We start from the raw sequence: 24,977 nt of genomic DNA on the forward strand, positions 1-24,977 counted from the left end.
ATTGCTTGCAACTTCCTCTTGTTCACCGTCGTTATCTAAAGCTTCCTATAGCTTTATATACTTGTACACTCGAGTGTACAAGTCTTCTAACTTTTCAGGATGCTCCTTTATGAGCGACCTGTATAGCCAGGTGCTTTTCCGGATTGCCTTGGTGAATGTCAAGGTTGCAAATGACTCTTGGAGGTCGCTTTCTATAGACAGTAAGTCTGTCTTGAATCACCCTAAGAAGGAGCGAATTAACTCATCTTTCTTTTGAGACAACATGAAGAGTGAGTCTACATCGGTTTTCTTACGTTTGTTGTGGACATAATGGTTAGCGAACAGATCAGTTAGCTTTTCAAAGCTATCGACGGAGTTTGGTTCCAACAAGTAGAAACAGTCGAGAGCTCCTTCTTTCAGACTTGTAGGAAATAGGCGGCACTGCAAATAGTTAAACTCTTGCGCACTATAGAGTGTGAGACTCTGGATGTAGCGAGCTACGTGTTGATCGGGACACGAACTTCCATCATACATCACGAAGCACGGCTGTATGAAATCGTGCGGGGAGGGCTTACTAAGTATCTCCAGAGTGAATGAGGATGCTCAATAAGTTTTCAGCATTTTCTGGATGATCTCAGTGACGTCCTTCTTCATAACACTCTAGTCAATTCGCTGGGACAGCTCGTTGATTTGCTAATTCACTTCGTTAATGTCGTCTTTGGCTGTGACTCCATTGGGGTTCTGGGATGCCACCTGAGTTTTCAGTGCGATGTTCTCCTGTCGTAAGAGGGTGATGCTATCATTCATGGTTTCCATCTGTACGGCCATGACCTTTACTATTTGATCTTTTGAGGCTTTCCATGCTTCATGGGCTTGAAAATTAACGATTCTAGAAAGATGGTTGGATGAAATGGAAATTTTAAGTAGATGAATTTTCAAGTAATTCGATCCACAGACGACGCCAATGTAAAAGATGTTTTTGGTTATCCTTACAAATGTAGGCTTGATAAAGGGATTGGGATGATTGGATTGAGTTGACCGAGTTCTTATGGACAAACTATCTAATCAGGTCAGATGTAGTTTCTCATCCTCTTTATATAGGTAAGATGTTTGTGCCTCATGCTCTCCCACTTCAGGTCAGATCCAGGTCTTCAGGTCTCTTATGAGCCATAATGGCGAGTTATGGATAATCAATGAGCTACGTGCTTGAAGCTTCGGTCTTGATGGGTGTAATAAAGGTTTATGTTACGAGCCGTTGTGGAGAGAGAGGAGTGAGCGCTATGGAGATCGCTTCTTAGTAAGATCGCTTACTTGACTCGAGTCACTATGAAGCGAGCTCGAAGGTCGAGTCACGGAGATCGGTTGGTGGTGACATCACTCACGGCGAGTTGTGGAGGTTGCTTGTCTGAGTTGAGTCACTATGAAGCGAGCTCTGAGGATGAGGATACGAGGTTGGTCGTTAGCTCTGTATATGCTGGATACGTGTGTGGTATTCATTGGATGTGAATATTACTCCCTCACAAGTGTCTTTTAGTAGCCTATTGCGCCACAAAACAGAAAGACAGCCAATATAGCTCTTTTCATCGAATTATCTGGTGCTGGCAAATGAACTATCTACCTTTTTTTTTTTTTTTTTTTTTCAACAAATGCTGAAGTTGGGTTATCTAGTTCCAGCGAACCTTACCAAAATCTATAATTAGGGCATCACCATTTAAAAAAACAGCCTCCAAGACTCCAATGCAACCCCTAAACGGGCCTCCAGTTTTATCATCGTGGATAATTGTTTCATTTATGTCAAAGGCCTAGTTTTAGCTCCTTTGTTGCTCCTCATTACTGCAACGTGGACCTCCAAAATCTAACGTGGGCCTGGATTTTAAATGGGTGATGCCCTTAGACTGAATCCGGAGATTCCCACTGTTTTCACCAGTTCGCTGTACTTTTATATACCAAAAGTTCGTAGGTTGTGTAGAGGGATAAGCTCGCGTGTTAATAAGCACACGGAAAAGCCGTGTGCAACAATTTCACTCCCCTCGACGACACCAGAAGACAAGTAGGCAAAATGTATTCCTTTTCTAATTTGAAACACTTGCATTGACCGATGTCCATTCGTCTAGTTGTCAGCTCAAAACAAAGTTGCATTTCGATTCTTCTATAGGGTAACCATCATTCACCACAGCAACAGCCCATTCAAATGCATTTCTTGATGGTCCACCAGTCTACCGTGCGTGGTACCACATGCTTATTCTTGTTGGGCAATAACGCTATCATAATAAATGCACACTTCTTCTGTTTATTCGGTTCTAAAACTTATCAATTCGCCTTTGACTCGTAGGGCAAGGCAATTTAAGCTTAGTTTAGTATTAGTGTCCAATTGTCCATCGTGGTTCGACACGCACGTGTTCAACCGACGACCATGCTTTTGTGGAAGACTTCATTCACACCACACAAAGTTTCAAATATGGTTGCAAATTCCTAGAAAAGCATCACCTATAGTATACGTGCTCCAAATTCACAGAAATGAGTATGACATGTAGCTATAGCAGGGAACGGGTCGGGTTCGGCTATATCCGAATCCGAATTTCACGATATCCGAACCCGAATCCGAATAAAATCGATATTTTATATCTGAATCCGATCCGAACCCGACCAACCCGATCGGATAACACTAAAAATGCAAAAAAAGCCCAAAAAAATATATCTGAACTCGAACCCGAATATGACAGACCCGAATCCAAACCCGACTCCAATAAATAAACAGATATAAAAATCAACCCGAACCCAAACTATTCGAATTCGGGTCAAACCCGACCTGATTCCCTGCCCTACATATAGCCTGTTACCAGCGTCACACCATGAAGGTACAACATTTAATATTACAGAAAACTACTACGAAAATGCTTGTACAATTTGGCCCATGAACGATTTTTTATCGACTGAAAAGAATGAAAATTAACTTTCTTTAAGGCTCTGTAGGCACTGTTTGGCCATGTGAAATTCGATAGTACTCGACCATGTTTAGGGTATGAAAAACAAGTAGTGGATACTCAAAAAATAGTTACTCTAGAAACTGTTTGGTCCCTTTTTTTTTAGAGAGATTGTCTCGTCCTGTTTTTTCATTGTGTTTTTTTTTCAATTCTCCCAATGGAATAAAATCCAAAAAAAAAAAAAAAAAACACACACACACACACACACATACACACAAATCGACCAAAGAAAACCCGTATCAATAACTTCAAAAAGAAAAACCAAACTTCAAATCAACATAATTTCATTGAAGAATCAAAGTGATGGTCGGTCGATTGGAATGGAGACGGTGAAGAAGAAAAACCATAGACCATTTATGTTTTTTTTTTATTGCTTGCTCCTCCTGTTTATGATCTCTAATTTTAATTTCGAAAGGTGAAGGGAGAAATTTGTGAGAGAAAAAAATGAGTGGGTGAAGAAGAAGGCTCAATTTTTTGAGTGTATAACTTGAATGAATAATAAAATGGTGTTTTCTATCTCTTGTATTTCTCTCGTATATTACGTTATCTCTCCTAAACCCAAAGATCCACTATACACGTTTTTTATGGTTTTACAATCTACATGGTTTATACCCTACTCATTAGTTGTGGCCCCAATTCATAAAATGGATGGGACCAAACACTAAGACCTAGTATACATGGTCTTATTCCTTCTATAGGTTGGGCAATTCATGCTGCCAAATAGGGCCTAAAGGGTTAACTAGTATTAACCTCGCTAGATGAGCCAATTATTTCCCCCCACTAGTAGATGGGAAATTAGAGTCTCTTTCCTAAATACACACAAATCACGGTCTTCACTTCTAAATACACACTAGATGACTATGTATTTTTTGTGTGTATTTAGAAAGAGACTCTAATTCCCATCAAGAAAGGAGAAGAGAAAATCCTAATTGGCTCATCTAGTGGGGAGACAATACTAGTTAACCCTTCTTTAAAATTTCGTATTCCAATTCATAAACAAAAGAAATTGTTTGTGTCGACAAGGCCCAAATAAATAAATTAGGAATAATTCTACATTTCTACCACGGGTATTATTTAATTAGATAACGTACTTGGAGAAATGTTTTCCGTCATAGTTCTCCGGACATTTTAAAAATAATAATACTTATAAGTAGCTAGAGATAAGTAGACCCACTTGCACTAATTTGAAAATCTAAAATACACCTTCCGTGATAGATTTTGCTTTATGTTAGTAGTAAAGGTTCTTATCCTGAAATCTCAAATTTGAGAGAGAACATGCATAAGTTTTGAAATTGGGTTTCCAGATTATTGGTGAGAACCGTTGTGAGTGTTGGGGAAAGCCGATACCAATTGATCCCCACTAAGATAATTTCTACTTGGACAATCTACTACTTCAATAAAAAAATTTAATCTTTCACTACAACCAACAATCACAATCTTAATCTATGGATATAACTATTACAAACAGGCAATAGAAATATAAAGCGAGTAAAACATACCACAACAAAAAAATGTAACGTGGTTCGGCCAATGATGTCTACTTCCACAAGAGCTAATCCTTTTGTAAGTATGAGAATGAATATTACAATCACTCCTCTCTCCTTACAAGCTTTTCTCTTTGCAAGGGTTTTCTCTCAATTTTGATTGCTCTCAAAATTGGGTTTCTAAAACTTGGTTTTCCAAAACCTAACTTCTGTTTTTATACTAAACTTGCAATTTTGCGGTTACTATAGAAATAGAAACTGACAAGTTTAGGCATGAGCGCGGGCGCGCTCTCGGTAAGGCAAAATTGAGCGCGTGTGCGCTCTCTTATTTTCCTCAAACCCAAATTCCAGTAAAACACCTATCATGAAAAAACTAAGTCCTTTTTCACGGCAAGGGCGTAGGCGCACCTTGAGCAAGGCTAAGTCGAGCGCATGCGCGCTCCGACTTCTTCAAACAAATAGTACATGTTCCTCCAGCTTCTTCCTCATCTTCATGTGAGGGATAACTCCAACAATCTCCCCCTCTCAAATAGTGAGGGGGGATACCTCCATGCATTCCCAAATCAACAAGAGGAGTGTGCTACCATTTCGGTGGTGGCACAACACACATCAAACTTATCTTTCAGTAAGACTTTGGTTATCATATTCGACCCGTTCTTGTCAGTATGGATCTTCTCAATGCACAAATGTTTGTCTTCGAAAACTTCTCTAATCCAATGATAACGCACATGTATGTGCTTGGATCTGGAATGAAAACTCGGATTCTTGCTCAAATGGATGACGCTCTGACTCTCACAAAGAACTACAAACTGTTTCTGCTTTAACCCTAGTTCATCGAACAACCTCTTCATTCATAGCATCTTTTTGCCACACTTAGTGGCTGCAATATACTCGGCTTCTGTAGTAAAGAGGGCAACACACTTTTGCAACTTAGATTGCCAAGAAACTGCTCCCCCTGCAAAAGTAAACAGATAATCGGAGGTGGACTTTACAGAGTCAACATCACCTGCAATGTCTACATCAGTGTAGCCTTCAAGTAAGGTCTTACTTCCACCAAAACATAAACACGCTTTGGAAGTACCCTTGAGATATCTCAATATCCACTTAACACTTTCCCAATACTCCTTACCCGGATTTGATAGAAAACGGCTTACAACACCAACAACGAAAGCAATATCCGGTCTTGTACACACCATTGCATACATCAAGCTGCCCACTGTGGATGCATAAGGAATCTTTTCCATTTGACTCTGCTCATGCTCACCCTTTGGACACATATCTTTGGTCATGCAGAAATAACCACTAAGCGGACAACTGACTGGCTTCGCTTGATCCATGTTGAATCTCTTCAACACCTTCTTAATGTAGCTTTCTTGAGAAAGCCACAACTTCCCACTCTTTTTGTCACGAGTGATCCTCATACCAAGTATCTACTTTGCTTGACCCAAATCCTTCATCTCAAAGGACTTACTCAAGTCTTTCTTCAGCTTGGATATCTTGTTGATGTTATAACCAACTATCAACATATCATCCACATACAACAAGAGCACTATGAAATCCCCATCTGGAAATTTCTGAACAAACACACAATAATCGGAAGTAGACTTCATGTAGCCATGCTTCACTATAAATGAATCAAACTTTATGTACCACTATCTTGGTGCCTGCTTCAACCCATACAAACTCTTTATCAGCTTGCATACAAGGTGCTCCTTGCCTTTGACCTAAAACCCCTTCTGGCTGGTCCATGTAGACATCTTCTTCAAGGTCTCCATAAAGAAAAGCTGTCTTGATATCTAGTTGCTCAACCTCTAGGTTCATATTTGTGATCAGACCCAATACCACCCTGATAGAAGTCATCTTAACTACAGGAGAGAAAATTTCATCAAAGTCAATACCTTTACTTTGACCAAATCCCTTCACAACAAGGCGAGCTTTGTGCCTTGGATGTGGATTATTCTCCTCATGCTTGATTTTGTAGATCCACTTATTCTTGAGAACTTTTATTCCTTTCGGTTTCTCAACTAAGTCATAAGGGTGATTCTTATGCAAATAATCCATCTCATCATGCATGACCTTCAACCACTTCTCTTTTTCTGTACCTTCAAGAGCCTTTTGATAGTGTATAGGTTCTGCACCATCAGATATTAAAATATACGTATGTGGTGGATACCTAGTTGAAGCTTGTCTCTCTCTGTCGGACTTTCTTGCCCCATTTTTGTGCCTCGGAGAATGTACTTACTTTTGCTCAAGTGGTGGTTCATGCACTTCATCTGCAACTTCTATATCAATAGGTTCTATCACATCATGAGCAATAGGATCATCATCATGAGCTTTAAACCTATGGTTCTCTGCATTCTCAATGCCTTCTGCACGTTCCACAATAGGAACTTTTGATTCTGAATCAACAAGAGCATTAGTGAAAGCTTGTAGCTTCTCACCATCTTCAAAATCTGCTATAGTTTGGTCTTCCAAGAACACAACATCTTGACTTCGGATTACCTTCTTATTAATCGGATCATAAAGTTTGTAGCCAAACTTCTCATCCCCATAACCTAGAAAAATGCACTACTTGGCTTTGTCATTAAGCTTAGATCTCTCATCCTTGGGAATATGAACAAATGCCCTGCACCCAAATACCCGCAAGTATCCATAATAAACATCTCTGCCTGACCATACTCTTTATAGATAATAACTATTCAGATGCTTCGAAAGTGATAGGTTGATCACATGTACGGCTATGCACATTGCTTATACCCAGTAACTTCTAGGTAACCTAGAGTGAGACAACATGCATATCATCATCTCTACAATGGTATCTGCTTATTATCCTCCGGCTATACCATTATGTTACTGAGTCTTGGGAACGGTCTGATCATGATGAATCCTATGACTCTTGCAATACTCTTCAAACGGCCCAATGTACTCACCCCCATTATTTGAGCGAATACACTTCAAAGGGTTCCCTGTCTCTCTTTCCACAATGCTATAAAAAGTCTTGAACACGCCAAGTACTTCATCCTTAGTCTTGAGACTATATGCCCATATCTTTCTTGATGCATCATCAATGAAAGTCAAGAAGTCCAAAGCTCCCCCATGGGACTTCACTTTCATAGGACTACATAAATATGTGTGTACAAGCTCAAGGACATTGTCCTTTCTTTCTGTGAGGGAATCTTTGGAAAGGCACCTTGTGTTGCTTTCCTACTAAATGGTAGTGAGTACATCTATTTAAATGCTGTAACTTTGATGTTTGGCAAGGCCTTTTGCTTGGCAAGAACTTCCATGTCTTTTCTCCCCATATGACCGCGGTCTCTTATACCATAGTTCTGGAGGAAGCTTCTTCTTGTCTTTGCATTTAATTCTACTTTACACAAACTAGCCTATGTCTTATAAAGCGAGCAAGTTTTCTTCTTTTTGGCTACTACAATGGAATCTCTGCTCAGTTTCCATGCCCCGTTACCAAACGAGTTTAGAAAGTCATCATCATCTAACTTCCTAGTGGAAATTAGGCTTAACCGAATGTCAAGGACATGTCTTACATCCTTGAGTGTCAAGGTGTAGCCGACATTGGTTTCTACATGAACATCCCCAATGCCTATAATCTTTGAGACTCCACTGTTACCCATCTTTACCTCACCAAATTCACCACAGCTGTAGGTATAGTGAAGAATCCCCTGTGCGGTGTGACGTGATAGGATGCTCATGTATCTATCACCCACTCTGTATCCTAGCATGAGGTACTAACATAACACTCACCACAATCTGACACAATTCCCACTAGATCATCCTCGACTAGTCGCGGTATCTATCTCCTTTGTGTTCCGTTCCTCTTTACCATGTCTTCATGTACACAGTTATTCTTCTCATCCCTCTTCAGTGTTATACACTCATACTTGAAGTGACCCTTGGTGGCACAATAATAATATTGTCTCTCTACCTTAGGAGTTCTAGCTTCACCCCTAGATTTGTTTATGTCATCACCTCTAGAATGAGATGGTTTTCTGCTCTTACCTTTTCCCCGCTTCTTTGTGACAAGGATCTCTGAGTGAGAGGAACTGCCTCGTGAACCCCTTATTGTCTCCTCGTTCAACAATGCCCCTGGTAGCCATCTCCATGGAAATGATTCCATCCTTAGCGGCTCCGTTAAGAGAAACTACTAACGCCTCCCAATTGTCGGGTAAAGAGTTTAATATGAACAAAAGCTCAACTTAAGCCACCCATATTAATCTTCATCAAGTCGCGATTGCTTGATGGTATTATGTACTTTATTAAGATGCTCGGATATTGAAGAACCTTCTTTGTACTTCCGTGTTAGCAAACTTCTTAATGAGCGATTACCTTGTTTTACGCCGACTTCCTCTTATAGAGGTCTTGAAGTTCTTCCACAAGCCAAAAGCGGTAGTCTCTTTGGGATACATGGTGAAAGACACCATCATCTATCCACTTGTCGAATGTACCCAATTGCTTTTACTGTCCAAGCTTGCTCCACTCGGCCATACTATTTTGTCCGGTTTTACTCATCCATTCTTAATGGGTTGTGCCAAGTCCTTGCAATAGAGCAAGTCTTCTATCTTGGATTTCCAAATAGTGTAGTTAGCTCTATTATTCATACTAGTCATCACGGTGTTTACGGAATGGTCTATCTCTACAAGCTATTTCAACTCAAACCTCCTCTCATGAATTTTATCAAATACTTTTTGGGCAAGATTTGGATAACAACCTTGTTGGGCTTAATCCAACCCTCGCTCGATACCACTTTGTTGGGTAAACCGATACCAATCAATCCCCACTAAGATAACTTGTACTTGGACAATCTACTACTCCAATAAAAAAATCTAATCTTTCACTACAACCAACAACCACAATCCTAATATATGGATATAACTATCACAAACAGGCAATATAAATATAAAGCAAGTAAAACATACCACAACACAAAAATATAACGTGGTTCGGCCAATGATGCCTACTTCTACAAGAGCTAATCATTTTATAAGTATGGGAAGGAAGATTACAATCACTCTTCTCAAGTCTCTCCACCTTACTAGATCACTCCTCTCTCCTTATAAACTTTTCTCTTTGTAAGGGTTTTCTCTCAATTTTGATTGCTCTCAAAATTGGGTTTTTAATACTTGGTTTTCAAAACCTAACTTCTGTTTTTATACTAAACTTGCAATTTCAAGTTCTATAGAAATAGAAACCCACAAGTTTAGGCATGAGCTGGGTGCGCTCTCGGTAAAGGCAAAATCGAAATGTCTGCGCTCTCTTATTTTCCTCAAACCCAAATTCCAGTAAAACACCTCTCGTGAAAAAACTAAGTCCTTGTTCACGGCAAAGGTGTGGGCGCGCCTTGAGCAAGGCTAAGTCGAGCGCGTGCGCGCTCCAACTTCTTTAGACAAACAGTACCTGTTCCTCCAGCTTCTTCCTCATTCTCGTGTGAGGGATAACTCCAACAGTGAGTATGTTTATGGGAAAACGATTTATTTGTATACTCTGGTGGTTGAAAATTTGAAAATGATTTTATGATTAATATGCAGCACTAGAAGATACGTAGCACTATATGATTTCTTGATCTAAAAGTTACAGGATAACTTGAACTAATGCCATTTGTCTAATCTAAAACGTTTAGTAGGGACAAATTTGTGTCGCACACAATTGTTTGATTACGTACACCACACACAACCACCACACGTTATACGCGCGTTGTAGTATCACCTGCTCCTTCAGCATTTACAAGAGATCATCAGTATAATTGGGTTACAATTTTTGAGCCAGTTGAATGAAAGAGAAGCTAAAAATGAGCAGTATTACAACAGTAGTTTTCTTTATCTCTGCTGTGCTTTCTCTTTTGTATCAAACGCTCAAGAAGAGATCAGTAGAAGCCAATTTCCTAGTGGGTTTTTCTTTGGAGCTGCTACATCATCTTATCAGGTAGCTCTTCTTGACCTTTCTGTTTTTCTCATATATATGTAACTTATCTGCTTTCTCTGTAAGAGTCTGGTGTTTCAATATTGAAGATTGAAGGTGCAGTTCTTGAAGATGGAAGGGGTCTAAACAATTGGGATGCATTTAGTCACACTCAAGGTGAACTAAATTCTCCTAATGCATGTTTTGTTGTCATAATAATACAGTTCACATAATGTGGTTTCTTGCATTTTCATCTTAATTTTGCTTCATTAACTTCTTAGGAAAGATTTTTAATGGAGATAACGCAGATGTTGCCGATGATCATTACCATCGATACGAGGTGGAACAGTAATAGTGTTATTGCTCATTCTTTCTAGCTCAATTTCTAGAGAACAAAACCTTTTCTAATACCTTTTTTGATTGCTATGGACAGGAAGATATTGAGCTGATGCATACCCTTGGCATAAATGCTTACCGGTTGTCAATATCTTGGACTAGAATTTTACCTAGTAAGCTTTGTAAAAGCTCGTTACGTTTTCCGTTTAAGTGCTACTCATCCCCTGTGTTGATAAGCGAATTGCATGTGTTTCTAAACAAATCTGTTAGGAGGGAGATTTGGGGATGTTAATTCTAATGGGATCATGTTCTACAACAAGCTCATAGACAATCTTTTACTGAGAGGTACCACTTGGCCACTATCATGGTTCCTTTTGCTTACTTTTAGATGAATTATTGCTCTGATATACTAATGTTCAAGGCAGGAATTGAACCATTTGTGACAATTAGCCATCATGATATACCTCTAGAACTTGAAGACAGATATCAGTCGTGGCTTAGCCCTTTGATACAGTAAGTGTAATATAATTCATTTTACTCTTTTGCTAGGTTATCTGAATTAAGTGGACATAGAATTGAAAACATTTTGTGCAATTACAGGGATGATTTTGTATATTATGCCGATATATGTTTTAAGAGCTTTGGTGATCGCAGAAAATATTGGATTACTATCAATGAGCCAATCTTTTCGTCCCGTAACGCTTTACAAGATGGGGATATACCCACCTGGTCGATGTTCAGCACCATTCGGAAATTGTTCTTCGGGAGATTCAGAGACGGAGCCTATTGTTGCTACTCATAACATGATAATATCACATGCTAAGGCCGCAACCATTTATAAAAAACACTATCAGGTACATAAATAATTGTGACTTTTCAATTTTCAATCACTGCATTTCCTTTTTGTATGGCTAACTACGGATATTACTTAAGGGTACGAAATATGAAATCTAATCTCCATGACACAGAAATAGCTAGTAGTGATATTTTCCATGAGACCATGGACTGAAAATGTTTTAGTAGAATCTGGAATTTACTAGATTAATCTCATGGAAGAGACATCAGATCAACGTCTCAGAGTGAAATACAAAGCAATATAAACAAGTGAATATATTAGATATAATGTGTGTTGGTTTAAAAATACAATTCAGGCCCAACAAGGAGGATACATTGGAATTCTGCCCCATGCGTCAGCGTTCCTACCCATAAGTGATGATGAAGCGGATCGTGAAGCTGCGAATAGAGCTATGGCTTTCAGTATCCCCTGGTAAGTGTTCACTGACTCCCTCAAAGGCTAATAAACTTTTGTTTATACAACCTACAATTGATTCTGCGAACTTCATATAACAACGACCATTGGCAAAATACTAACAAAGCTGATTTTGTGACTGACTTGTCAATTAATGTTAAAATGATTTCGACCCGCCTTAATTTACCGATTTTTCTTCCTTGTAACATGCAGCAATAGATGGCTTGTAAGTTGTAACTTCCTTAAAAATAAGCTACTTCAGATTTTCTTCGGGTATGGAACTCTACTTTCAAGTGGTAGACAATAGGTACTGTATGTTATAAAGCTCACTGGAAAAACAATGAACGCGCATATCAAGTGATGATATTATATGCAAGAATATTAGAACTACTTGTTTATGTTATCCAAATTTCCAATAATACAAAACATCCCCTTTGAGCTGTGAAAGGGGACGCTGTTATCCAAACTCTGAATCTCCTAGCCAATAATATTTGGTCTAGATCTACCTACCAACTTATACAGTGTAGATGTACCTACCAACTTAATGCAAAGGGTTTGAGTTAATGTAGTTTTTTAACCTATATTGGTGAATATTTGTACACATATTTGCTATTATAATTAAAGGGTGAAGAAAAATGTGAACTTAATATATAGGATAATGTTGTCTGATTTGCTTATCCCAACTGCAAAGATTAATTTAATGTGCCGTTCCTGACTTTCTGTAATCATTGATTGGGATACATGAGTTTGGTGCATTTTTTGCTGTTGGAAAGATCACTATCAATTCCTTCAACCTTTTGTCGAAAACATTCCTAACAATCAATATCCTCTGCTACAGAGTTTCTCCAGAAAGATCACTATCAATTCCTTCAACCTTTTGTTGAAAACATTCCTAACAATCAATATCCTCTGCTACAGAGTTTCTCCAGATTTGCCTTCTGAACTTTGTGTTTGATTCATTAAATTTTGCTTTTCTTGCAAACTGTTTTCTCTGTAATTTGTTAAATCGTGTTACATTCAGTTTCTTCTAGATAATTTATCAAACTATATGCACTGAAATGATGATTGATCATAAACAGGATTTTCGATCCCCTCCTACATGGTGATTACCCTCCAGAGATGCGCCTATGTCTTGGAGATCGACTGCCTAAGTTCTCCCACGAAGAGAGGAACATGATGAAAGATAGTTTAGATTACATTGCCATTAACCACTATGCTACTTTTTATGCAAAGGACTGTATGCATTCTACTTCTGAGTCTGGATGTCACGCCATTGAAGGCTTTATGCTCACCTTGAGTGAAAACAATGGCGTACTAATCGGAGAAAGGGTACTTCAAAAACGTTTTAATTGACAGATTATTTTTTTGTTTTAGAAGACTTGACCACCTTTTTCTGTTCTTTTTATTCTAAATGTTGGTGGAGTGCTGGAACGGTGCTCAAGTTCCACTCGTCCCAGGCTAGGCATCCACAACCAACTGGGACAACCCCAGTTCTCATCCAAGAAGTTAGGATCAAGACTTTAGCCCAGTATAGAGTTGATGCACATTGACCAGTAAGGCCCTCAGTCGGGACTTGATGCACAAGACCTCTAGTATGGAGTTGATACAAAATAGTCTGTTGAATTATTCTTATGTTAATTAGCTAAGACTGTTGGCTTTTGCAAAATCTATTGCCTAAATATTGTAATTTGTTTTGAAAGCCTATTCTGTTTAAGCCGATACGTGCAGTCCTCTATGTTCGAGACCACTTTCAGTCTCCATATCTGCTAAGGAGCTGACGGTATAGTCGTATAGACGGAATGTGCCCACCTATTATGATACACAGATACAGATAATACAGCTACGGCACAGTAAGAGCAGGGCATTTTGCATAAGATGGAATATTTCATAGATTATGACACCTATGTCAGAATATCCTGGTATCATAAGTTTGTGTGCTGGCAGGTCAATAATTTGTTGACATTTAAAACAACGATTAGGTCATTGTGTATTACTGACTTCTGGTCATGGCAGTCTTCTATAACAACACCAACATCTTTTCTTTGTCTTCTGAACTTCTACTCCCGTCTTCCTCTGTACCTTCTCACTAACTGAGTTTCTGTTCTTATTTAACAGACAGCATTTCCAAGTTTCTTTGTGGTTCCCTATGGCTTAGAGAAGATCATCGAAAGTATCTGAAGGAAAGATACAATAACATCAGGCCTATGTTTGTGCTTGAAAATGGTGAGTATATCAGTATATGTGCTATAGATGTGTATAACTATCAGTTATTCAGATAATATATATGCCGGGTCAGACTTCCATCTTACTCTATTCTGAGGACAGTGGCCTTGTCTATTGTAGCTGCTCATATAAAATACTTACATCCTTTGCTCCAGTGTAAAATACTTACAGAATTGTCGCTAATTTGTGTTCAGGAATGGCTCAAGCAGATGAACCTGTCGAGAAACATAATGAGTTGTTGCAAGATATAAAGCGTGTAAATTACCATAAAAGCTACCTTGCTTCTCTTCTGCGGGCAATGAGGTAATATTTCATTTACTGCTAATTTTTTTCGTTCATAAAGAACGGAAAAAAAATCCAATCGCAGCTTCAATTCAAATTAACTGTCCAATTATATTTCCTGTGCAAGCAACCAGGATTTATAATAAGAGTGCGTTCCCCATTCCCAGACTGCCTAACCTGGGTCCTGCTTGATATATGATTATTCATTATACAACTGAAATGGATACATTTTTTGTATGTTGAGGGACTAAAGTTAATTGATATTGACAGGAATGGAGCAGATGTTCGAGGTTATTTTGTGTGGTCACTGATAGACAATTTTGAATGGACCAGTGGTTATAAATTGAGATTTGGTCTCTATTATGTCGACTATCTAACATTGAAAAGAACGCCGAAGGCATCTGCAAAATGGTACAAGGATTTTCTAACGAATGGAACACATGCTGAGCAGGCAGCAATCAAAACTAGTACTTCCAAGAACCAAGATGTCACTGCCACTGTATTGAAGGAGGAGTAGAAATGGACATTATGCGCCACAAAGTTAGATTCATGTGATCAGCCAATTATTTATTACGTATTCAGTTTCCACTTATCTGTTGTTGTAGTCATCGAACACATGACTACTGTACGTGCTTGTAAATCCTTGTTCTCTAGATGTCTTAAAAGTAATTTAGACATATTTTACCCATTTCATGGATATTTCCTGTGACAAGAAACTATAACTACTACATGTTATACAATCTGATCAGGTGTGCAGCTTGTATACTTCAATTATGCAAGACGTTTGAGATCAAATTAGAGTAAAAAAAAAAGAGACTGACAAAATCTGAATCAACTCCAAGTCTAACAAATGAGGTCTACATTACGTACCCTTAACGTACTCGCACTCAATTTGTCGTTAGACTCCTTTACATCCGTTACTTCACAGGCTGCATCTGTGTTGGACACAGTATATGTTGCGCCAGGAACAAGTTTTACCGTGATCAATGATTAAGAAGACTCTAAGAATTAATTAATTACAACATGACAGGTTTACTTATCTTTCTTTATTTAATTAGTCATCGTTGATGCAGGTTCAATAAGTTCAAATTTTTGGCAACTTAGCCAGGAACTTAGCAGCTCCAAGACTTCATTTTTTTTTTTTTTATAGTTTTATCATGTTCAGCCTTTCTTTCTTCGAACAATATAAGTATTTCCTAACGGACACTCCTCGCAGTTAATAGGGGCCGTTGAGCCCGCAGGCAAACAAGCGACCATAGATGGTAATTACTCAAACAAGATAATCTTGTGACAACACAACTGCAAAAATGATACAAACTGCTTGTTCAGTAATTGTTATACGAGAATGTGCATCAGTAGCTAAAACTTCGTAACCAATGAACTTATGAGTACTACAAGTATTTGCTGATGCCGAATCCGACCTTATGTGTGTAAATATTCCAAAACACAAGACCCTTCCAAGTTCCAACAATCTCATCTGCCACAAAGGATTTTAGAGAAGTTTGAATAAATTAAATTCTAATTCTCCGCACAAGGCATATGTTGAACCAACTCTTCAAGAACTAATTTCTAAAACGACAATGCTGGTTTGATGAAGCATTTCTCCAGCACTCCAAACTCCATAATACACAGTACAAAAACATCTGGAGGACTGAGGTTACCTTCAAACTCCATATTCCCTTTCCTTTTGAGTGTCTTTTTAAAGCTATTATTTTAACGACTCAAAAAAAAGAGAGGAGGGGGGGAGGGTTTGTACAAGGTGGCTGTGTCTGTTAAGCCTAAAGGAGTGCTTTATCACTCCAAGATACAAAACCAAAATCTCAGCACAGAACCAACTAGTCACCCATTAAGAGTACATTTAGTTAGTGAATCTATAATATGTAGTATCTAGTAATTCCCATCTTCTGAGCCAATGGGGCTTCCCTTCCTCTATCTCCGCTATCGTCTCTGTTGCACTAGCGCCATGTCTAGCAACACAATCTGCGGCATATTCACTTCCCTCCACGTTGAAGTGGTATAAATTTGCTGCATCTTAGATTTACACTTGTTCCACCTAGGAGTGATGAACCAAGGCAGTCTATCGTGTCCAAAGCATGTACAGCAGCAGTGGAGTCAGATTCCACACAGAGCACATACCAACCCCTTTGTACTGCTAGTTCAATGCACTCTATGATCGCTAACACCTCAGCCATGAAGTTGGTTTGGGTGCCAATGTTTCTACTCATCCCTTGGTCTGGTAAGAACCATCTGCAACTTTGCACTCTCGGTGCCCTCCTGTAATTGGGTGGAAGGCCCCAGCTTCTTAGTATGCTTTCATCGGGCATTTTCTGACAAGTTTGTAGACTAGGCCCGCAATCATCATGATACACTATGTTTCTATGTTTCCATAGGACCACAATGCCACTAAACAACGCTGCTTGCCATAGTTCCTTAATGATACCATTCTTAGAAGCTGCTGCTGCTCTCCCTTTCTGAATAGAAGAGAAATTTGTAGTAATACCAGATTTTTGAGCCACCCATCTCCACAATTTAATGGCAATATGACATTCCCATAGAATATGATGGAGAGATTCTTCTTTTGCACACCCACAGTAGCATTTAGAAGCCAATTTAACACCTCTTAGCTTAATCGCGCATCATCCGTAGTTGCACCTTTAGAGCACAGTTTCCAAGCCGTAGCAGAGATGTTAGGATGAATAGCGGAATCCTAGACCATAGAAGCCCAATTGACTTGAGGTTTCTTTGTTCTGATCAATTCAAATGCCGACGCAACACTGAACTTTCCTTTGGAGTCCGGCAGCCACACCCTTGAATCTTGTACTGAAGCATCTAACACAGGCATGTGATCTGGGTCGATTCCAACTTGCACAAAAACATGCTGAACAGGCATTGGTATTGATCACTCACCTTCTTGGTCAAGTCTTGCATTGCATCCTTTAAGTTCAGCACTAGTCAGTCCCAGTTCTTGCATCATACTTGAACTTCCCGACCAATTATGTCTCCATACATCAATCTTTGAACCATCTCCAATATTCCATTGGTAATTCTGCTCTATATGTTCTAAAGCCCACTTAATACCGGACCAGATAGAGGATCGAGTGCTGTATTTAATAGGTTCCCCATCTCGTAAGAAGTACTTGTGCCTCATGAACTGGGCAAAGTCATCATCTGCTGTAAGAACCTGCCAAGCTAATTTCATGAGTAGTGCCAGATTCATTTCTTTTAGTCTTCGAATACCAAGTCCCCCTTCACTAGTGGGTTTGCAACACCTATCCCATGCCACCACCACTTTCTTGCTTATAGCCGGATTACCACTCCAAAGAAAGTTTCTGCTTCATGGATAAGTCCTGCTGGCCATCTATATATAGCCATATTATGTAATGGGATACTCGAGAGCACAGACTTGACCAGTACCAATCTCCTTTGGAATGACAAGAGTTTGCCTTTCCACTGGAGAGCACAGATTTTAACTATTCACATTCTTTGTAATACGGAAAATTGAACTTGAGCAAATTAAGAAGCCTAAGTATTTAACAGGTTAACTAAAGCTACTGGTACAAGAGGTTGTAAGCGGGAAGGTCTTGAATTCGATGAACATCTTCCAAGGATAATTCTCTTTCTAATTGGGTCCTCGTCACTTGTAAGACCTCCTGGAGCAAAAAAAAAATTAATAGGAGCAATACCAGGAAACTTGAAATTCATAATGAGAGGAAAAAGAACACATACATTAAACTCCATGTAAGAAGCACGCATGGCGAGCCATTGAGCATCCATCATTTCAAATGCTATGCAATATAGTACATCAAAAGCTTCTTCATCTTCTGCAACAAGGTTGACATGTTAATGATGAAAATAATCAGAAAGAGGTTGATATACTGATGCTAATAGAATTCAACATTAGGCAACCAAGTGAGAACACATTGCAAAACTTCTTATTTTACCTGATAAAATTTTTATGAAGTTAATTCCCGGAAGACATTTTGGTTTCGCTGTACAAGGGTAGAGAAACTTAATCAGGAAGACACAAACAGACATACATTGAATGTAGTTAATCACCAATTCCAAGAAAATATTTTTTCTTCTTTTGGAAAACAAGGAAATACATAACATTAAATACTTTTACATTATAAAAAAAAAGGACTATCAGTGATCAGAGAGAACGTACATTAGGTTCAGACTAATGCTAGGATTTTAGGTTGAAAATACTTATCATTTAGGGGCTCAACCAGTGAAATAGGAAGATCCAAGAGAAGCCAATATATAGGGCACGATCTAAAAGAACGCATGAGCTTGCAGCTCAACTGGTTCTGTACCCTCTTTGCATGTGGAAGGTTGCGGGTACAAAACTCGAGTTTCATTCATGTAACTAATTAAGCCCTTTAGGGCTTGCGATGATAGCCTTTGGGCTGGGTTTCTAAAGAATCGGTCACGGTTCCACGATCGATTACCCTTGGGGGCTAGTGATGATAGCCGTAGGGTTAGCTTAAAAGTATAGCGGCTGCTTAGGTCGACCGGAGTGAAAGCAAGTCTTCATAGAGGTGGAGGTGACGAGACTACTCAAGTGGCTCAACGACATGTTGAAGTTTCATTCTTTAACAGTTAAAAACTAGTTGCTTGGGTTCAAAGCAACAATCTCTCCATATAAAAAAGTTTTTTTTCTTCATAAAAAAATACAAGTAAATATTAATGCTCTGCTGCTTGTCTGAACAAGACGAGACACATCTTGAAGGTAGGCCACATGAATCTACTAAATCTTCTCTCATACCACCTAATCAAGGCAACATTTTGTATATCTTCTTATTCCTCCTCCAGTCGCCACCCCCACACACTATTACCACTGCCGTCACCTTTCTGTTTTACGTCATTTCACCCATTCTCTTCTTTCCCGGGTTCTTCCTCTTCTTCATTTCTTTTTTCTTTCTCAAAATGAAAGCTCCACCCTCATCATCCTCTCTTATCTCATGTTTTTCATCTCTTCCAAATTGACCATCATGATCACATTTTCACGTCACATAAAATAAATAGATAAACTAAAGAAACCTGATAACCCTGTCATGGTAGTGCACCAACCAAGATAGGTTTGTCTGTATTAGTGCACCGTGCATATCGGATGGTGCATAGTCATACACCAATCATGATTTGTTTTCTGCAATTACATTGACCAATCACGTTTTCATGATACACCACAGCTGAGGAAACCTTATTGAGTCAGTGTGATGCGACGACTTTAACTTCTTGTTTTTGTCATGAATTAATGGTGGTGGTGGTGTTGCCAACGGTGGCAAGGGAGTTCAATAAGAAAGTTGATGGCAGCGACAGAGTGGTAGTTATGATGGGAAGTAATGTGATCCTACAAATTACTTGCGACAGTGGAAGTAATTTTACATCTTTTTTTGTTGCTGCCCTTGCAGATATGTTGGATTCAGTAAGCCGAGCCAAAAATTAACTCACCAAAAAAATAAAATAAAAAAGCTCACCTGAATACAAATCCAACATCTGAGTCAACATAAATGACACATTAATGCCAGCAACAGCGAATGGATATTCCCACTTTGCTCGTTTGCCTTCTTGTTTGAAAAGTAACCTATGAAAAGAAGCCTTCATATTGAATTTTAGTGTAATTAGTAATATACAATATGTAATAACAATTTGACTACAAGAACATTGGTATAACTAATAAGTGCAAATATGATCATCTATAGATGGTCATTCGGAAAGGTTAGTAAAGAAAATAGACGTACCGGATAAGTCCTGGCAAAAAACAACAGATTCTCAAGAGAAATAAATCCACAGCCCCTGCAGAGGAGTGAAGATTTTATGATGTTAAAAACAATATCTGGTAAAGATAAAGATAATCTCCTCATTCTCCTGTATGACCGATGTCAATGAATCGCACTTGATCAATATTTAGTACAGATTTCTACGTACACACATGCTTTACACTATGCAACAATATATACAAGGAAAAGGATTAAGGTGATACATTAATATCAACACCCTACTTTTACCATACATATATTTTTCTACATCTGTTTCCAACTTCTTCAAAAACCTACAAACAGTTCCAGGATCTCATTCATCAGCTGGTACAATCCCTTACACACTCTTATACGTTGTTGATTTAGGAGTACTAGCCTGTATTAATAAGTTCTTCTTTACACTTGAATTTGAATCAAGCCTCAACTCAAGTCATTGATCTAATATATACTTATACTGATCCTGCAGTCTTTATTAATGGAAGGAGATATTTGGAGGTTGTTCAACACATAGATATTGTGTTCCCTGTTTAAATTGAGGTTCTTTGTATCTTTTTGAAACATACAATGCCAAGACATTCGTTGATTGCAACTTATTTTGTTGGTGTCGCTTGGCAATTTGTTTCTTTTCCGGACAACTTAAGAATGTATTCATGTTTTGAGCAGTTTAGGATCTAGGAGGAATTGCGGCTTGAGGACAAGCCATCTTTAAGAAGGTAAGAATGTTAAAATTAGGAACTAGAATAATATTGGTATTAGGACACTATGTACTAGAAGTCTAGTCGAGGTATATATGAGTCTAGAATTTTCTCTATATAAGCAAAAGAGTTGTATTTTACTTTCCATTTACCAAGCAATGTAGTCCCAACATTTTGTCTCTAAAGTCTCTATCATCTTCATTAATCTGTGTTATTCTTTTCTCTTATCAAATTATGGGTCACATTAAGTGGCAATAAAGTATCCCAGGCTTATGCACATCAACACCAAGAAAGTTTTCCCAACCGTCTACGGGAACTACCACCCTGCTCCAATTACTTCTATGAAACATAGTCTCTATGAAAAACAAGTGAGATTAATAGATAAAGTAAGTGACAGTCATTCTCTCAACCAATCAGTCTAGCTAAAGGAGTTTAGCTCAAGCTCAACTATGTTTTAGACTGACATCAGTTGGCCGACGAATAATAAAAAAAATGTCTCTTGAACAATCACTCTTGTTAGCACATTTACTATAATTTGAAGTCAAATGCTAGCCAAGAACACAATCATAAAATCATTGAGATATACAGTATCAGACCTAAAGTCAGTTGATGGATTAGGACCTTGCCATCCCATTTCCTTCCATTGTTCTGAGATCAGGGCTTTAAGCTTAACCTCTGGAAAAGCAGCATGCCACAATGCTCTCAGAGCTTCCTGACAATAAGATAAGCAAATCAAATAAACTCCCTTAAATGGCATCATAAACAGTGCAGAAATAAGTAATACATACATTGAAAGGTGAACCTTTTCCTTAATATTCAATACATCCAAGTGATTTGTACCCCCAGTAAAATGCACAGACACGATATGTGCATTAGCAAGGCACTTTCCATTCGATCTAGAAGTGTGAGTTTAGATTTTCAAAATAAGGTCAAGGACCTCAAAACATGTTTCTTTTCCTTCCCTAACCAGCATTAGTAATGTGATCATATGTCTTCTAGTCTTGATGTCACTTATCAAGTGGATACAAAGGCAGAATTCAGACCTACATATGACTAATCAAAAACTACATCAAAGCTAAGTGAACTATAGACACCAATTAAGAGCAAGATATAATACTTTACAATGGCTTACCAACAAATGATATTATATGACCTCAATATCATGAAATGCATGAAGAACAAATATTCAACTAAGATAAAAGAGACAATTTTCACACTCCTCTAAGTGGCATTGTGGCAATAACCACTGCAATGGTTTATATGCTAATATGATTTATGAACATATTTACAACTGAATATGATAGTGTGCATTAAAACAATAGTAACAGGAATCACATATATTACATAGATAACAGCAAAATAAATGTTCTGATGTCGACTCCACCTGGAATCATAGAAATATATTTCTATATTTTGGTAATTGTTTGGCAAGGGCTCAATTAGAAATACTTTAGCAAACTGACAAAGTTGAACAATCACAGGAAAGTGTTGGAACATATGTTAAAACACAATTGTAGTTTATAATGCATTGAAAGGATAACATGTATGGCACATAATTAGATGTCTACTTGGTGGTGGTTCCGTCTTGCTTAACTGATTTTCTGCACCTTTGACTTGCTAAAATTACAGCCATTATGCATTTGTTTTCTTTTAGTAAAAAAAGGACCAGCCAAAATATGTCCTTATTGATCTCTGTTTCTGCACTGATTCTTTAGTTTGAAGAAATCTGATCTCGGCTTAATCAAAATAGAAGGAACTTCGGTACTACTCTAGGGGCTAGGCACGAGAAAAGTGACACTACACATGAGCCTGGGAGGCACTAGGGTCCAAGGTGTAAGGGGTCAGATTAGCACCTAGGCATACTTTTGATTGCATATCTTTGGAGTCAAGGAAAGGGAATAATCGAAGATACATTGACATGGATACATGCGTCCGTAGGCGACATACGAAGTGTCTGACACTCTGAAATATCAATAGTTGAGGTATATATCACATACAATATGTCTCCTGTATGTGTCCGACACGGACACGTGGATGGATACATATCCCACATATGAAGTGTCTGACACTCTGAAATATCAATAGTTGAGGTATATATCACATATAATATGTCTCCTGCATGTGTCCGACATGGACACGTGGATACGTATCCGACACGGATAATGTTTAAAATATGGCGTGTCTATGTAACATTGGAAAAACGAAAGGATGAGCAAAGTATTGGGAAAAAAGTAGTAAAAAGAAAATAAAATAAATAAACAATAATCATACCTGATGGTCTGGTCGAGTCTCGTCAAATGGTACTTGTAGCCGTTCTTGAAGCATTTTCAATCTCTTTTCCTGCAAGGATATAAATGAAGGTCATAAGTTTTAAGAGAGAAATCAGTAGCAGCTATTGAGAATATTTTGTAGAAATAAAAATATCACTCGTTAATACGTAATAAAACAATTAAACAAAAAATAAAGAACAAAAGAAACCCATTACAAGTGAAAAGAGAAGACGTTTTATAAACATCTTGTTGACTCCATAAACAGTACAACCCTATTGAACAAAATAAGAAATAATAAGAACTATTAAACTACTAGTGTTACTAAATTTTACACTAACCTGAAGGGGGTTAAAGAATAGTCAGTAAACTTGTTACTGCTTCCATGTCGCCTGTTGCCTGAGCGAAAAAAAAATCCTCCTATCCATGATCGTGGTCCAACCATAGCATTAGCTGCATCCACCATATATTACTTACTTATTAAAGAAAAACAATTGAGCAAAAACGTATATGCCATAAATTAGGCATGCTTCTTTGTACTCATAACTTAATCTCAGAAGGGGGAGGTAATATAAAGTTACACTTGCAAAAGATGTTATTGATATTTTTAGTTATATTCATGATCGGAGAACCTTTCTAGGCCATCGATCACGTTTTGCTAGCAAGCTTACAAGTTTCATTATGCAGAATAAAAGTACGTCTTACAAAACCATAAAAGCAGAACAGAGGAATTAGCATTGGTAAAACCCAGATCCCGTTTCAACAAAAACAAAAACAAAGAAGAAGCACCAGATTGATCATATAGAAACAATCTAAATAGGCATTCAAAAATATATTTTAAGTTGAGAGTAATATTGACAAAGACATTATGAAACAAAACCAACATAGAGATTCCGATATAGACCAAAATACAAGTATGAGTAAACAGAGCTAATAAACTAAAAATGCAATAAACCACGACTCACTAAAACATTGAGCAGACTGCCATATTACGTGAGCAAGATTATGCGCCAATGCCTGATCTTCATGTCCACTCTTCCGTTTCCAGCGACCACCTTCATCAACCTGTATTCACAATCTCTGTCAGGTGCCAGTAATTATTCAAACTTAGTAATCAAATTAAACCACAAAGCATGCCAGCTAGTTTTGCCAGTTGCGCAAATCACTTAAAAAAAAAGAGAGATCAAAATATATATTAGGAAAATGCTTAGGTGGTTTAGGTCCCAAACAACTACTCCAAAAAATTTCATAAATGTGTCAACTTATTGGGCCAGCTACTTCTTCCATTCTTTTCTATAGAAAAGCATATCTTTGAACAAAATATTATATTTGCACCCACAAAACACTACCAGAAAAATAATGTACTTAAATTAATCAAAGAATACAAATATGTATGGGGAAGTTTTACCGTTTCTATGGAAGAACAAGAAGGAATGCATGTATGACGACGACGACGTAATCTCATTTCAGGCAAAGACGATCACTAGCTAAGATAGGATTATTCATTTTTTTTTTCTAAAGTGATAAAGAAGAATGAAGGAACATAAAATGATGACACTCAAGACCCGTGTCACATGCAATGTTATCATTTCAACACCATGATCATTATATATATATATATACACACAACAGAAGAACAAATGCAGCACCGAAAATGAAATGAGGACAAGTAATAATAATAGTAAAAAGGAAAACAAGACAAAAAGTATGTTTGATAATAAGTTAACAACGCAATCAAAGGAGACAATACAAGACAAAAAAGTATGGGAAAAGACAAAAACATTTTTTACAAAAGGTAGGGACCACCAA

General features: G+C 38.0%; 1 protein-coding gene and 1 pseudogene across 2 annotated transcripts; one reads left to right on the forward strand and one right to left on the reverse strand.

Moving 5' to 3' along the window:
- Positions 1–1,305: 1,305 nt before the first annotated feature.
- LOC147475943 (beta-glucosidase 18-like) lies at positions 1,306–15,189 on the forward strand (annotated as a pseudogene). Its single transcript, XR_015209740.1, has 14 exons — positions 1,306–1,468; positions 9,816–9,905; positions 10,320–10,381; positions 10,468–10,534; positions 10,639–10,697; positions 10,791–10,866; positions 10,964–11,038; positions 11,119–11,206; positions 11,294–11,547; positions 11,845–11,960; positions 13,022–13,271; positions 14,058–14,165; positions 14,360–14,468; positions 14,718–15,189. The product of XR_015209740.1 is annotated as a beta-glucosidase 18-like (transcript).
- Positions 15,190–15,902: 713 nt separating this feature from the next.
- On the reverse strand, positions 15,903–24,796 carry LOC147475944 (uncharacterized). The gene is made up of 10 exons (XM_086584034.1): positions 24,577–24,796; positions 24,134–24,233; positions 23,506–23,621; positions 23,173–23,241; positions 21,498–21,613; positions 20,189–20,243; positions 19,925–20,045; positions 18,389–18,436; positions 18,174–18,268; positions 15,903–18,097 (listed from the first exon to the last, which is right to left on the reverse strand). Exons 1-10 carry the CDS (start codon positions 24,631–24,633, stop codon positions 17,996–17,998), a joined length of 879 nt encoding a protein of 292 aa, XP_086440160.1. The 5' UTR covers positions 24,634–24,796; the 3' UTR covers positions 15,903–17,995.
- Between the last annotated feature and the right edge of the window lie 181 nt (positions 24,797–24,977).

This window comes from Coptis chinensis, chromosome 9, assembly GCF_015680905.1.
Source record: "Coptis chinensis isolate HL-2020 chromosome 9, ASM1568090v1, whole genome shotgun sequence".
NCBI classification, from domain to species: domain Eukaryota; kingdom Viridiplantae; phylum Streptophyta; class Magnoliopsida; order Ranunculales; family Ranunculaceae; genus Coptis; species Coptis chinensis.

Coding starts and splice junctions, on each gene's coding strand:
- LOC147475944 (XM_086584034.1), bottom strand. CDS start 24,633: ATGAGATTACGTCGTCGTCGTCATACATGCATTCCTTCTTGTTCTTCC. Junction 20,046..20,188: donor TTTTTGCCAGGACTTATCCG/GTACGTCTATTT, acceptor TTCAATATGAAG/GCTTCTTTTCATAGGTTACT. Junction 18,098..18,173: donor CTTCTTACATGGAGTTTAAT/GTATGTGTTCTT, acceptor TTTTTGCTCCAG/GAGGTCTTACAAGTGACGAG.